General features: G+C 43.3%; 1 protein-coding gene across 9 annotated transcripts in view; it reads left to right on the top strand.

Annotated features, from left to right (window-relative positions):
• Nucleotides 1-14,471, top strand: part of LOC110563159 (1-phosphatidylinositol 4,5-bisphosphate phosphodiesterase beta-4) — a 368,349-nt gene that overhangs the window by 322,081 nt on the left and 31,797 nt on the right. For all 9 annotated transcript variants that reach the window (XM_060371836.1, XM_060371832.1, XM_060371834.1 and 6 more), the window contains 6 exons: nucleotides 488-539; nucleotides 1,691-1,793; nucleotides 3,529-3,693; nucleotides 8,100-8,304; nucleotides 11,482-11,570; nucleotides 13,410-13,560. In XM_060371836.1, the coding sequence (XP_060227819.1) occupies nucleotides 488-539; nucleotides 1,691-1,793; nucleotides 3,529-3,693; nucleotides 8,100-8,304; nucleotides 11,482-11,570; nucleotides 13,410-13,560 (765 nt within the window). The remainder of the gene's footprint in view (nucleotides 1-487; nucleotides 540-1,690; nucleotides 1,794-3,528; nucleotides 3,694-8,099; nucleotides 8,305-11,481; nucleotides 11,571-13,409; nucleotides 13,561-14,471) is intronic.

The following is a 14,471-nucleotide window of genomic DNA, read 5'->3' as shown; positions in this document are numbered from 1 at the left end:
TGAGAAAAATTGTAAGTCAGGTCCTCCCAGGATAGCATTCTGAGACTTCTAAGTCTCATGTTGGGGATAAGCCACCAATTTTCATCCGAGTCTGACCCAGATCATGTGTTCATATTAGCCCTTCTGCAGCCCCCAGCGACCCTGTCCTTCGTGGCAGTGAGGCAAGGCACATTCCTAACTCTCGCTGGTTGTATGACTCTACTCTGAACCCCAAGTAAACATCATACAACTTGCGTACCGAATCCACTTTTTAGAGCAGTTCTAGGGTAATCTTTATGAAAACATACTTGATGTTTAAACTAACTGTGAGGCCATCTCAACATGGAGGAGAGTCCCGGGCTCTAACCTGAGTCGGTAGTACTTTGTGGAGAGTGGGGGTGGGGCACTGGACTTCAGAATAATACAGCTTCCATTGTTTCCGATCATCCTGTCAGGATCTTCTCTGTCCAGGGAAATGAGATGCTAAATTATTTTTGTCTTTTGACAGATTTAGCTATGCAGTTGAATCAAGGAAAATTTGAGTATAACGGATCCTGTGGGTGAGTAATATTTAAACTGTTGCCACCTAGCCTCAGGGCTCCACCCCTCAGCTTTAGCGAAACCACGTCATTTTTAATTAGGGACAGCTGATAAGTGGATTCCACGGTTATATTTACAAACATCCGCCTTTTTAATCTGCCCCATTTGGTTCTCTTTTGTCCACAAACTTTTCAGTTCAACATGTAAACTCTAGAGTTCGATCGTTTCGTTCTAAACTCAGTAGCGGAGGTTTTTGTGTCTAAGACAAGCAGGGGCATGTTCAGGGGGCACAGTCCATAGAACGCAGGCGTCAAGTGTGTGCAGCCTCACTGCCGATGAACACAGGGATGAAGTACATTTCATTCCAAATGAAGCCGTGGGGGGAAAGTTGAATTGAATGCAGCCAGGAATAAACTTTCATCCTCTCTTGATTCTTTTGCATGCTTATAAATAGCAGTTATATAATGGTGTGAGTGTTGTTCTGTTTGACTTAAGTACCATTTAAAAATCTGTGAATCAAGTGGCAAAATAGGTGATGTTAATTCTTCTGAAATACTGAGAAGTTAAATGAAAGTATTGAACTTGTCTCCTATAAAAATAAAAAGCTCAGCCGAGACCACAGCCCAGCGGCCCCTAGATGGATGCACAGGAATTCTAGGAGCTCCTTTTGGTGTTTTGGCTGGTGGAATACCTTAATCTCTATCATAGAAAATGAGGCGAGATAACAGCTCTTCAGCAGCTGTGCCTTCTGTGCCCACCTCTGACTGACAGTTATCTGCCAGAGGGCCACACAGCGACAGCCCTTCCCTCTCAGCCACCCTCACACATACACCTGGAGTAGGTCCCAGGCGCCCTGTGCTGTGTCCTCTGAAAGGCACTGAAATTATTGAATTGGAAAAAAAGATCCAAGTTAACAGTTTTTGCAGCGTTCTTGTTCAGCCTGCTTTCTACAAAGAAAAGAGGTAGATGTTTGGCTAAATGACCAGGAACCAAGCCCCTGGTCAAAGGAGAGCTTTGTCACTGTACTCTTCTACCCTTGTTCAAGCAAAGATATGGTCCTCTGCCCTTCAGCACAGCACACCCCGTGTGGCCTGTGTGGTTGTCTGGAAAGAAGTATCTTGTGGGTGGTCATTGTATAAGCCACCAGTAGAACGTGCTTCTGTCCTGCCAGGTACCTTCTCAAGCCAGATTTCATGAGGCGGCCTGACCGGACGTTTGATCCTTTCTCAGAAACCCCTGTGGATGGGGTCATCGCAGCCACGTGCTCAGTGCAGGTATGCCCTTGCTCATCACAGACTGTAAACATACATACATATCCAAATGCACCTAGAAAAAAAACCACAGTCAAATTGTTTAACATCGCGTTCTAACAATTATGCGTTGCTCTCAGCTTGGACTGGGTGTCTGCCGTATTCTGAGTTTTCGCTATAAAAGCTATGAGCTACTTTAAGTGAGATATACCATCAAGAAAATATCTCCCATCTGATTACATTCATATGAAATTCTGAAGAATATTAGATGTGATGACAGGAAGTAAATCAGGATCTGTGCTAGACATAGATGGAAGGGGCAGATTACTAAAGGTCATAGAGAAACTGCAGAGACCCTAGAGGTGCTTGCTCTTCATTACAGTGACAGTTTTAAAGATGTGCTCATAGGTCAAAAAAATTGATCTTATTGTATGACTAATTGCAAATCGTTGAGAGTGTGCTGATTATACTTTAAAAAAAGTGCTGTTTCAAAATAGATAAACTAAGAAAGAAAGAAATGAATGGCATAGTTGTTTGGATAGTAAAAGAAGTTAGTTCCCAGCTTTATAATAGATAAAACTTAACACCAGTCTTAACAGTTAAGCAACGCAGCCACTGCTAACCAGTGTTAATGTCATTAAAGACCAGCAGGCCAAGTCCAGCACTGGTTTTCTTCTGTGTGTCTCCTTTCAAGACTTCTAAAAGAATTCAGGGGTTAGTATAATCTGATAGAGTCCCAGAACTAGAGGGGCTCTCAGGGCCCAGCCACAGTCACCGCTTCATTCCACAGATCTGAACACCTAGGTGACAAAACCATGCTGGGGCACAATTTCCTCGCAGGATATTTTGCCTATATATTTCCTTTCTGTTTTTCAAGACATATTGAAAAGGTATTACATTTGTAACTTTTGCCTAGAAAATTACTCTTTGCTTCCAAAAAGTAGTTACTCAAAAATTGCTGTGCTTTAATGTAGAAAATTCCAAAGAAAATATCAAATATTTATCCTAATTGAAATTCTCCAACAAAAGTTTTCCTTTTTGTCTTTTTTCAGTTTAAATTTTTTTCTTCATAACTTATTCATTATACATCCCGATTAAAGCCCCTCCCTCAACTCCTTCCAGTCCCACCCTCCCTTCCCCTTTCCCCCTTTCCATTTCCCCTAGTCCACTGAGAGGGGGAGTTCTCCTCTCCTGCCATCTGCCCAGAGCTTGTTAAGTCTCATCAGGACTGCCTGGATCCTCTTCTTCCATGGCCTAGTAAGGCCACATCACCAAGGGCAAGTGGTCAAAGAGCAGTCAACTGAGTTCATGCTAGAGGCAGCCCCTGCTCCCCTCACTCAGAGAGTCACATGGAGACTGAGCTGCCAGTCGGCCACATCTGAGCAGGGGGTGTCGGTCCTCTCATGCATGGTCCTCCATTGGTGCATCAGTCTCTGCAGGACCCCTGGGCTCAGGTCTTTTTAGCTTTGTTGGTCTCCTTGTGGGGCTCCTGTCCCCTCCATGTCCCTCATTCCCATCCTTCTCTTCCTTGGTAAGACTCCCTGCACTCTGCCCAAAGTTTGGCCATGAGTCTCAGCAGCTGCTTCGATCCCCTGTTGGGTGAATCCTTTCAGAGGACCCTCTGTAGTAGGCTCCCATCCTGTTTTCAGACAGTCCTAATGAGACCTGATAGGCTAGGGTCAAAAGTTTTCATTACACCTTGCCACCAGCACTCACACAGAGGCCGCTGTTGACCCACGCTGTGTCTGTGTTACTGCAGGTTATATCAGGGCAGTTCCTGTCAGATAAGAAGATCGGCACCTACGTGGAGGTGGATATGTATGGGTTACCGACCGACACCATCCGGAAGGAGTTCCGAACCCGCATGGTCATGAACAATGGACTCAACCCAGTTTACAATGAAGAATCATTCGTGTTTCGGAAGGTGAGACATTAGCAGCCTGTCCCTGTTACAGAGTAGCTAGGGGCTGGTTCTCTAAGTGGAGCCCACGAGGTATGCCGTTCACCACACCGCATCTAAGAGGAACGTCTGTCGGTGTCACATGATTGTGCTCAACAAGCTGGCTCTCCAGCTTCTGCCCCTTCCTCGGCCCCCTCCAGTCATGTAGAACACACCTCCAGGTCATGGTCCTCTTTAGATATGTTCTTACTCATGGCCACCATCGTGGATTAAAGGGTTTTTGTTCTCTTCCCAAGTTCAGAGGTCGGTGAACAGGTAAACTAAAGTCGGTGCTGTGGCTCAGGTGGGTCCCACGTTCAGAAGCCAGGCACCACTGCTAAACAGTATTCCTTGCATCATCAGTGTTCAGGCCTCAGTGTTTCCTCCCAGTACTGTCTGCCAGGTCCACAGAGCAAGCGGACATCCTCTCTCATCTCAGCCTCTCACCTCTTCAGTTGAAGATGCTTTGAGAAATCCACACATAGACAGGTCTCTGAAGAATGCCGTTTATTTCCCTAGCCTGCTCTGCTGTCAGGCAAAAATGTTTGCTTGCTTCTTTGGACACTGATATTTCAGGTGCTGCTGCTTCATCCATTTGTCATGAAACAAAAAGACTCGGCTTCTGATCTTTCCTAAAAAAAAAATAGGCAGTAGTTGTTTCAGTATAGAATAACTGGCTGAGAGCTACCAGGCTAATGAAACAGGTCGCTGTGAGCTGAGGCTCCCCCGTGGTAAGGAGACTGTTGTTACTTGTGCCTTCACTGTCATCTCACGCCTGTCACAGCGCAGTGTAGTATGTTATGTTATGTTTTGTTATGTTATGATATGTTATGTTATGTTTTATGTTATGATATGTTATGTTATGTTTTGTTATGATATGTTGTGTTTTATGTTTTGTTATGTCATGATATGTTATGATATGTTATGTTTTATGTTATGATATGTCATGTTATGTGTTATGTTATGTTATGCCTTTTTTTTTCTCCTTTAGATTTTTTTCAATTGTCGCTACAAAAAACTATTCTTTGGGGTGATGAATATTTCCCACGCACATTTGTTGGAGGTTGACCTTTTTCTCAGCCATATCCTTTTTTGATAAGCAAATCTCCAACTTTATAGAAAAGTTTTAAGATTTCAACACGCGCTGTTATTTCAGGACATCTTCACACAAACATACAATGCACATTGAGCGCATGCCGCCCCGCCACGTTCCCCTCTGCTCTCCTCACCTCGCCCGCTCCCCATAGTCGCCTTTGTTTCCCTAGACAACTCCGCTTCTACTCTACACACGCCTGGCATGATCCTCTGCATCTGTTGCAGTCTAGGGGCCACGTATGAGAAACGGCCTATGACACTTGAATGACCCGCACTGCGTTCTCTCACTTAATGTGATTACCACCGGTTGCATCGTGTCTTAAAAACGACATGGCTTTTCCTCTGTGTCTGAGGGAGAGTCCGTTGTGTGCCTGGGCCACGTTTTCTTCCTCCGTCCTCTGTGTGTGGGCACCTGGGTGGGTCTGAGCGTGGTGAAGCAGTACTGCACTGGGCACCGACATGCACGCGCCTCCACGGTGCATTCACTCAACCCTAAGTGAGGTGCCCAGTCCCCATTCAGAAGGCAAATGCGATAGACTTCAGAAGCAGAAGACAGGGAGCAGGACAGGAGCCTGCCACAGAGGGCCTCTGAATGACTTTACTGATTGAGATACAGAAGCAGAGGCTGAGACTCAGCCAAACTTTGGGCAGAGTGCATGGTATTTTATGAAAGAAGGGGGAGATAGAAAGACCTGGAGGGAACAGGAGCTCCAAAAGAAGACCAACAGAGCCAAAACAAACAAACAAACAAGCAAACAAAAAACCAGAACCCTGGGGGCTCTGCAAAGACTGATACTCCAGCCTAGGACCATGCATGGAGATACCCTAGACCCCCTGCTCAGATGTAGTCCATGGCAGCTCAGTATCCAAGTGGGCTCCTTAGTAAGGGGAACAGGGACTGTCTCTGGCATGAACTCAGTGCCTGGCTCTTTGATCACCTCCCCCTGAGGGAGGGGAGGAGCAGCCTTGCCAGTCCACAGAGGAAGACAATGCAGCCAGTCCTGATGAGACCTGATAAGCTAGGGTCAGAGGGAAGGGGAGGAGGGGTGAGGGTGTCAGACCACCTGGAACTGCTTACAGACAGTTGTGAACTGCCATGTGGGTGCTGGGAGTTGAACCCTGGTGCCCTGGAAAAGCAGGCAGTGCTCTTAACCACTGAACCATCTCTCCAGCCCCAGAAGGGGAAGAGGACCTCCCCTATCAATGGACTATAGGAGGAGAAGAGGGAGAAAGGGAGGAATTGGGAGGAGATGAGGGAGGGGCCACAGCTGGGATACAAAGTGAATAAATCGTAATAAATAATTAATAATTTTTTTTAAAGACACTCGGGTAAAGGCCAGGTGGTATGTCTAGGTCACATGATGCGTAGTTTTAGTATTTTGGGGAACCTTCATACTGATTTCTCTAGTGGCTGGACTAGTTTCCATTCCCACCAGCACTGTACGAGAGTTCTCTTTTGTCTACATCTTTGTCAACATCTGATGTCACTTGTTTTCTTAATGATAGACATTCTGATTGGAGTGAGATGGAGCCTCAGTTTTGGTTAATTTGCAACTTCCTGATGACTTGTTCAAAATATTTTCATGTGCTTCTTTGCCATTTTATCTCTCATTTTGAAATTATTTTCACCATACGTATATGAGTGTTTTGCTTGTGTGAATGTCTATGTATCGTTTGCATGCCTGGTGTCCATGGAAGCCAGAATAGTCCTGGAACTACCAAATAATTTAACCTGGGTCCTCTGGAGGAGCAATCAGTGCTCATAACTGCTCAGCCAGCTCATCAACCCCCATATACATGCCACACTGATACTTGCCTGCTCATTTCACTGGACCATTTATTGAGTTGGTTGCTTGATTTCTTGCTGTTTAGTTTTCTCCTGTTCTTTGTGTATTCTAGATATCAATACTCTATCTAATTTACTGCTAGCAAAGATCTGAATGTTCTTTCCTGTTTCCCTTGCAGTTGAGAAGCTTTTTAATTTCATGGCTCTCCTTTGTCAGCTGTTGGCATTATTTCCCAAGCAAGTGGAGTTCTGTCTGGAAGCCCGTGCTGTGCCACTATCATTTTCAGAGTTTCAGATCTTACGCAAAGTTCTTTGTTTCATTTGGAACTGATTTTTATGCAGAGATGGGGATATGGTTCATTCTTCTTCTTGTGTACACCCAGCTTTCCCAGACTTATTTGCTAATGAAACTACCATATCTTCATTGTATACTGTTGACATCTTTGTCAAAAACCATTCTGGCTATAGCAGAATAGATTTTTATCAGGATCCTCGACTCTGTTCTATTGCTCTACATGTGTAATTTTGTACCAGTGTTTTGCTGCTTTTGTTACTATGGCTCCATAATCTATAGCTCGAAATCACAAACAGTGACGCCACCAGTGTTATTCTTTTGCTTGGACCGCTTTGGCATGCTGGCGTCTTCTTGATTTCTGTGTAAAGGCTGAGATTTTTTTTTTCTATTTCTGTTACATTTGTTTCAAAATGCTTTGTTTTGTTTTGTTTCGCTTTTGAAGCAATTGTGAATGTGGTTATTTCATTGATTTCTTCATTGTTTGTCTTTGCTATAGATACAAACTACTGATTGTGTGTGTGTGTACATGTGTGCATGTGTGTGTTTTAATTTTATACCCTTTATTTTGCTAGTTAGTTCATCAGATCTAACTATTTTTTTCCCTTGGTATAGTGTTAGGGTCTCTCATATGTAGAATCATTTAGTCTACAAATTAGAATACTTTGACTTCTTCCTTTCTGCTACCTAACATCCCAAAATGTGTCAGAAGTTTAGGGTGTAAAAAACACAGAGTAGGAAGTTTAGTGCATAAATTGTCTTTTATCCATGAAGTGTTTCCTTAGAAACATTCTTTATGTCTTTAAAAACAAGCAGAGCTAAATGCTACAAGCAGCCCAGGTGACAGACTGACTCAGGATTGCAGTCAAGAGGCCCAATTCAGGCTCCAATATCTAAATAAAAAACGTCATTCAGTTTTTCAGTCATTCAGTTTTCCATTTTTGTGTTGTTTAGAGATGGGGGAAATGACAAGAATTGGAGCTGCAGTCTTTAACATCTATGCATTTACTCTGTTTGACGAGATGGCTTTTAGGAAATCTTTACCCGCTGCCTTCTTGGTTCTTGGCCACCGACCTTATGCTGTATACTTTAGGAATGCAAATGGTTCATTGGTTTGTTTTCATCATTAATGGTATTGGTTTGGTTCAGATCCTGGGGATCATGTTTCTGGGAAGCCTTATTACAAAAACCAGTGAAATGCCCTTTCTGTGATTGCAGGTGATCCTGCCTGACCTGGCTGTCCTGAGAATTGCAGTGTATGATGACAACAACAAGCTGATTGGCCAGAGGATCCTTCCTTTGGATGGCCTCCAAGCAGGCTACCGACACATCTCCCTAAGAAATGAGGGAAACAAGCCGTTATCACTGCCAACAGTTTTCTGCAATATTGTTCTTAAAACATATGTGCCTGATGGATTTGGAGGTAAAATAAACATCTGGATACAGATTACAATGCAGATAAGGTCCTAAATTATAAGACTGTGAATCATTTTGCCCATTCCTGAAAACAATAAAAATGACTTTGTGTTTTCCTGCCTGTGCTGTGAACCCCAGTGGTTTTAAGGAAAGCATGTAACATTTCATTAGGTCTTATTTTCAAAGTACCATAATTTTATATTATTTAACATTCTACAAATGCTTTCTGAAGAGAGTACTATAGTGTCAGTCAAGGCAAGAAAAATAATTATAATAAACTAAATCTTACCAGTTATTATCACTGAAAGATTTGTTTAAGTCAGTTGCCAATATGCCTGAATCTTCTTCCCAAATTTGCATAAAAAATATCTTGAGAAGTCTCCTTTACTAAGAAAATCAATATTAGGAACCCATGCTAGGCCATGTCATAAGATTTTGCTTACACCTAGACCGGTGGACTCTCTGTGGCCCCAAATAAGCTGTAACATTGTAAGAAATGTCTTCATAGTGTCAGCATCTTTGGGCACAGGAAACAGTGCAGCCGTGTGGCTGCATCACAGTAAGCAAGGGTTCAAGTCCACCCTGCTGGCTGATGGGAACTCTTAATAGAACCATTCCCTTGTTTCTTCACCAGGAAAGGGAAGGTAATTTGGCTCTTTCTCTCTAAGCATTCTGGGAAAGTTCTCATCTGAATAGTAGACAAGCTAACTTAACAAGGCTCAAAACTGTGGGTGTTTGTGATGCTAGGTAGTTGTGGTCCTGTTAAACCTAGTACTCCAGAGGTCGAGACTGAGGATCTACAGAAGGACACTGTTAGCCGACCTGTTAGCCTGTTGCCAGGCCCTCTGTTCAAATGAGAGACCCTGGCCCAATAGATGAAGGGAAGAGGGACTGAGGAAAGATCCTCTGTCAACCTCTGCCCTCTTGAAACACATGCACACATACGCCTGCACACATAGAAACATCCATACTCACACACCCGAGTGTGTGTGCACATGGGTATGTGTCCACTGATAGAATGGGATTCTTGTACTCTCCTGGAGTGCATTGTTTTATTGCAGTAATAAGGCTGTGCGGTTTGTTGTTCTTGGTAAGGCACGCTTCTCTGCTGAACAGCTTCTGTGCAGCTAACCTTCAATTTTAATGATGCGGTCACAGGTTCAAAAATGAACTAAGCCAGGAACAGAGTAGATAGGAATCATTCCTGCCTTTGTACCCTTTGCTTGCCACAAAAAAGGAAGCAATTAGAGCCTGCAACATACACTAATAGACATAGGAACCCATCAAGTAGCCGGGGCAGGGCCATTGGCTAGGTAAGTGTGTTAAAGAGAGAGACGCCTGTAAGGTGTGTTTTGAGGCTGCGGTCCAGGCCACATTCCAGAACTACCAGCAGCACAGGCACAGGGTGGACTGAAGTAAGAATCTTTTTCCATGTTTGAGTTATAAAGCAGGGAACATAAAGGCTGTGGCGATGGCTCACTGGATGCATGCGAGAACCTGAGTTCAGGTCTCAGCATCCTCATAATGAGTTGGGCATGGCCCCAGATGCTCCTGTAACTCTCTGTGGAGGGTTTGAGGTGGGGGAACCACCAGGGATTGTGGGCCACCGTCCCAGCCCCAGACTCAATGAGGAACTCACCCCACAGCAATACGGTCGAGAGTGAGGTAGCAGTACACTGCCTTTCCAGTGGCCTTGGGACAAATATAGAGATGCCTGCACTCAGGAGCATACACCACACACACACACACACACACACACACACACACACACACACACAAGGACTCAGAAATTGTAATCAATACTTACTCCATTAAGGAAAGCCTCTCACAAACCCTTTCTCATCTCTTTCTAAAGAAGTTTAAAGTTTTTGTTGGTTGAGCTTATTCCTGGATATTTTATATTTTCATGAGGTGATTTTGAAGGGGGAGTGTCCATGATCTCCTTATCAATTCCTTATTGATGTATAGAAAAGCTCTTGATTTGTGTAGGTTGATTCAGTATTCTGCCACATTTGCTGAATTTGTTTATCATTTCCAGAACTTTTCTGACAGAATTTTGGGATCTCTAATATAATATCATAGAGGTAGTTTAATTTCTTTTCCTGTTTGTATCCCTTTAATTTCCTTTTCTTGCCTTATTGCTTCAGTTAGAACTTTAAGTACAGTGTTGGGAAGGAGTGGGGATGGTGGGCAGCCTTGTCTTCCCGAGTTCAGTGGGATTGCTTCAAGCTTTTCTCCATTCAGGATGATGTCAGCTGTGGGTTTCTCATATACAGCTTTGTTATGTTGAGGTATGTTCCATCTAGCATTTTCTAAGGTTTTTATCATGAAGCTATCTTAGATTTTGCCAAAGGCCTTTATTTGCATCTATTGAGATTATCATGTGGTCTTTGTCTTTAAGTCTACTTATGTAGTTATTACATTTGTTGACTTGCATATGTTTAGTGCTCCCTGCATTTCAGGATTAAGCCAGCTTGATTGTGGTGGATAATCTTTTCATGAATGTCTGTATTCTGTTTGCAAGCATCTGATGGAACTTTTTTGACTCTATGTTCATGAGGGATATTGGCGTGTATTTTTCTTTTTTATTGAGTCTTTACCTGGGTATGGGCATTAGGGTATTAGGTATTGAATGATGCTGGCTCATTCAATGGTTGTACTTTCCATGTCCAGGTTGTATTTTTCATTTCCTTATGTTCACCAATGCATCAAGTTTACAGTAACCATGCAGGGAAGGCCATAGCAGCCCTACTCTATGGACAAAGAAACTGAGCCGAGCACTTTAATCAACTTGCTCAACTTAAACAAATTAATGAGCCAACAACCCCTGGAAGCTAGCCCCGGTGACTCATACCTGTGACTCCAACACTTGGGGGACTGAGTTCAGGGGATCGGTGCAGGTTAAGACTAGCCTGAGCTACAGAACTAGACCCTGCGTCAAAAAACAAAGATCAAAATCAGAACCTGTAACAATTCACTCTGATAGTCCTGACACTCTGTCCTCAACATTTGAGGAAAAAGAGAAAATCATCCAGGTGTTGTATTTTGTTTGCAAGGATCTCGTTTTTCCTTATTCTTATCATCTAACTAACTGCATTTCACAGCCACATCTTTAGAATTTAGCTGTGTTTTCCTGGCGTGTTCATTTAAACAGAACACTGATAGTTCATTGATTGTTTTACAGATATTGTGGATGCTTTATCCGATCCAAAGAAATTTCTTTCAATCACAGAAAAGAGAGCAGACCAAATGAGAGCTATGGGCATTGAAACTGTAAGTAGAAACAGTGGGTGAAAGACAGTCCGCTTGGGGGAGTTGATTTCCAAAACCAAGATTATCAATTCAATAACAATTTGAAGGGTCTACAAAAATGTTGCACACTTTATGAAATGTGGCTACATCAGAAAGAGCCTCATGTGGCTACATCAGAAAGAGCCTCTTAGTCGCCAGTGAGACATCTGGAGATATCTGTTACATTGTAAATGAAATAGGAAGTATCAGTTAGAGATTATAAACCAGGATGTTTTGTAACACTGAAATGCCAAATAACTGAGTTTGGTGAGTTAAGGAAAGTGACATTTATTACTAGATACTAATTTCTTTATCCTTGCATCTCATCTTTCCCTCTGTCCATCTGTTTCACTGTTGTAAGTATTCCTTTGCTAGATTCCTCCAGTTGGAGCACAATCAGCCAATCTCTAGCAGCTAGAAAATGCATGTCTTGAAAAGGAGTTGAGTTGTCTTTCCTTGGCTGGAGCTTTTCTGCCTGTCACAAGGAAGCCACATAGTCTTATTCTCCTTGGGCAAAAAGGCTTTCTTTTTTAATTTTAATTTTTATTAATTATAATTTATTCACTTTGTATCCCCTGTAGCTCCCTCCCTCCTCCCCTCCCAACCCCACTCTCCCTCCTCCTTCTCCATCCATGCCATTCCCCCAGTCCACTGATAGGGGAGGTCTTCCTCCCCTTCCTTCTGATCCTAGTCTATCAGGTCTCATCAGGACTGGCTGCATTGTCTTTCTCTGTGGCCTGGTAAGGCTGCTCCCCCCTCAGGGGGAGGTGATCAAAGATCAGGCCAATCAATTCATGTCACAGACAGTCCATGTCCCCATTACTCTGGAACCCACTTGTACACTGAACTGCCATGGGCTACATCTGTGCAGGGGTTCTAGCTTATCTCCAAGAATGGTCCTTGGTTGGAGTATGAGTCTCAGAAAAGACCCCTGGGCCCAGATATTTTGGTTCTGTTGCTCTCCTTGTGGAGCTCCTGTCGTCTCCAGGTCTTACTATTTCCCACTTCTTTCATAAGATTCCCTGCACCTCTACCCAAAGGTTGGCCATAAGTGTCAGCATCTGCTTGGATACCCTGCAGGGTAGAGCCTTTCAGAGGCCCTCTGTGGCAGGCTCCTGTCCTGTTCCCTGTTTTCTCCTTCTTTTGATGTCCATCCTCTTTGCCTTTCTGAATGGGGATTGAACATCTTAGCCAAAGTCCTCCTTCCTTATTAGCTTCTTTAGGTGTACAGATTTTAGTATGTTTATCCTATATTATAAATATCCACTTATGAGTGAATATATACCATGTGTGTCTTTCTGCTTCTGGGATACCTCACTCAGTATGGTCTTTTCCAGTTCCCACCATTTATCTGCAAAATTCATGATTTCCTTGTTTTTCATTGCTGAGCAATATTCCATTATGTAGATGTACCACAATTTCTGTATCTATTCCTCAGTTAAGGGGCATCTGGGTTGTTTCCAGCTTCTGGCTATTACAAATAAAGCTGATACAAACATGGTTGAGCACGTGTCCTTGTTGTGTACTTTAGCATCTTTTGGATCTATGAAAAAGGCTTTCTTACTTTGTTTCATTTGAGACAAAGTCACACTCTGTAGCCTGGCTGACCTGGAACTCACCATGTAGACCAGGCTGGTCTTGAGCTCATAAAAATCCTCCTGCCTCTAACTGCTGAGTGCTGGGATTAAAAGTATGCTCCTCTAAGCTCGGCTTCAGGTAAAGATCTTTAAAGAACTCTGGAAAGCTGAGGGATTTCTCAACGAGGTAAACAGTGCTTCTGGTGGCTTGCATTCCAGTCACTGGGGATGTTTTTTGTTGCAGAGTGACATAGCAGATGTGCCCAGCGACACTTCCAAAAATGACAAAAAAGGCAAGGCCAACCCGGCCAAAGCGAACGTGACCCCTCAGAGCAGCTCTGAGCTCAGACCAACCACCACAGCCGCCCTGGGCTCTGGCCAGGAAGCCAAGAAAGGTGAGCTTTACCGTTAGGTTCCCTGTAGACAGTCTTCATGCAGGCATTTAGAATTGTCACTTTTGCCACCTTTCACTGTGACACAAGACTCAGAAGGAGACCTCTTGGACAAGTTGTTTGAGTTCCTTCCGGAGAGTTTAGTGGGGAATCAATGACTGTTTCATGGGCTGCATCCCCGGCACCTCACCTAAACAGTGTGTTGTCCTTAGCTTTACAGTGTTTACTTTGATGGCCTTGACGGTCGGGGTAGAGGAGCCCTTGCTGCAACAGTGCTGGTAGCTAAGTCACCCCTCCTCTGTCTTCCAGACACTAACAGGCAGGGGCCATATGAAGTAACAGACACAAATGCCATGGGTAATTTCTCCATGCATAGAGAGAGACTTAACTGTCTATTTTTAAAACCATTAGATGGACATTAAAGGCCATTTTCAAGTTGTTTTCTGTCAATGAAACGACAGCTCATAAGAAGTGTCATCATACAGAACCATGTGAGCCTCTGCTGTTGGATAGCCTGTACATAGGGAAACGTGTTCTGACTGTTTGAAGTGGACTTCAGTTGAAGATGGCCAGGCATCTATTCCAATCAATTGGAACCTATTTCATATTGGCAGATAAATATTTAAGATACCACTTTTGACCATAAATAGTTTACTGCATTCAGTCTGTTAATTTTAATAATTTTTTCTCCTAATGGTTTCTTAACATGTGTATGTCATGTTTACAAGTAAATTTAATGCCCATGGAACAATGAAATTAAGTCCTTTGTACACACACACATATACAGTGCTATTAAGGGGAGAAGAGACGATATTACCCAACTGAAGCGTCTTGGTGACTTAGCAAGAAACAAAGTGTGCACTGAACTTTTGCAAAACAAACTAGAAAATGAAGCCATACAAAAGGAGCCCAAT

The sequence above is a fragment of the Meriones unguiculatus genome, chromosome 18, assembly GCF_030254825.1.
Source record: "Meriones unguiculatus strain TT.TT164.6M chromosome 18, Bangor_MerUng_6.1, whole genome shotgun sequence".
Taxonomy (NCBI): domain Eukaryota; kingdom Metazoa; phylum Chordata; class Mammalia; order Rodentia; family Muridae; genus Meriones; species Meriones unguiculatus.
The sequence above is the reverse complement of the archived record's forward strand: the minus strand, read 5'-3'. Positions and strand labels throughout refer to the sequence as shown.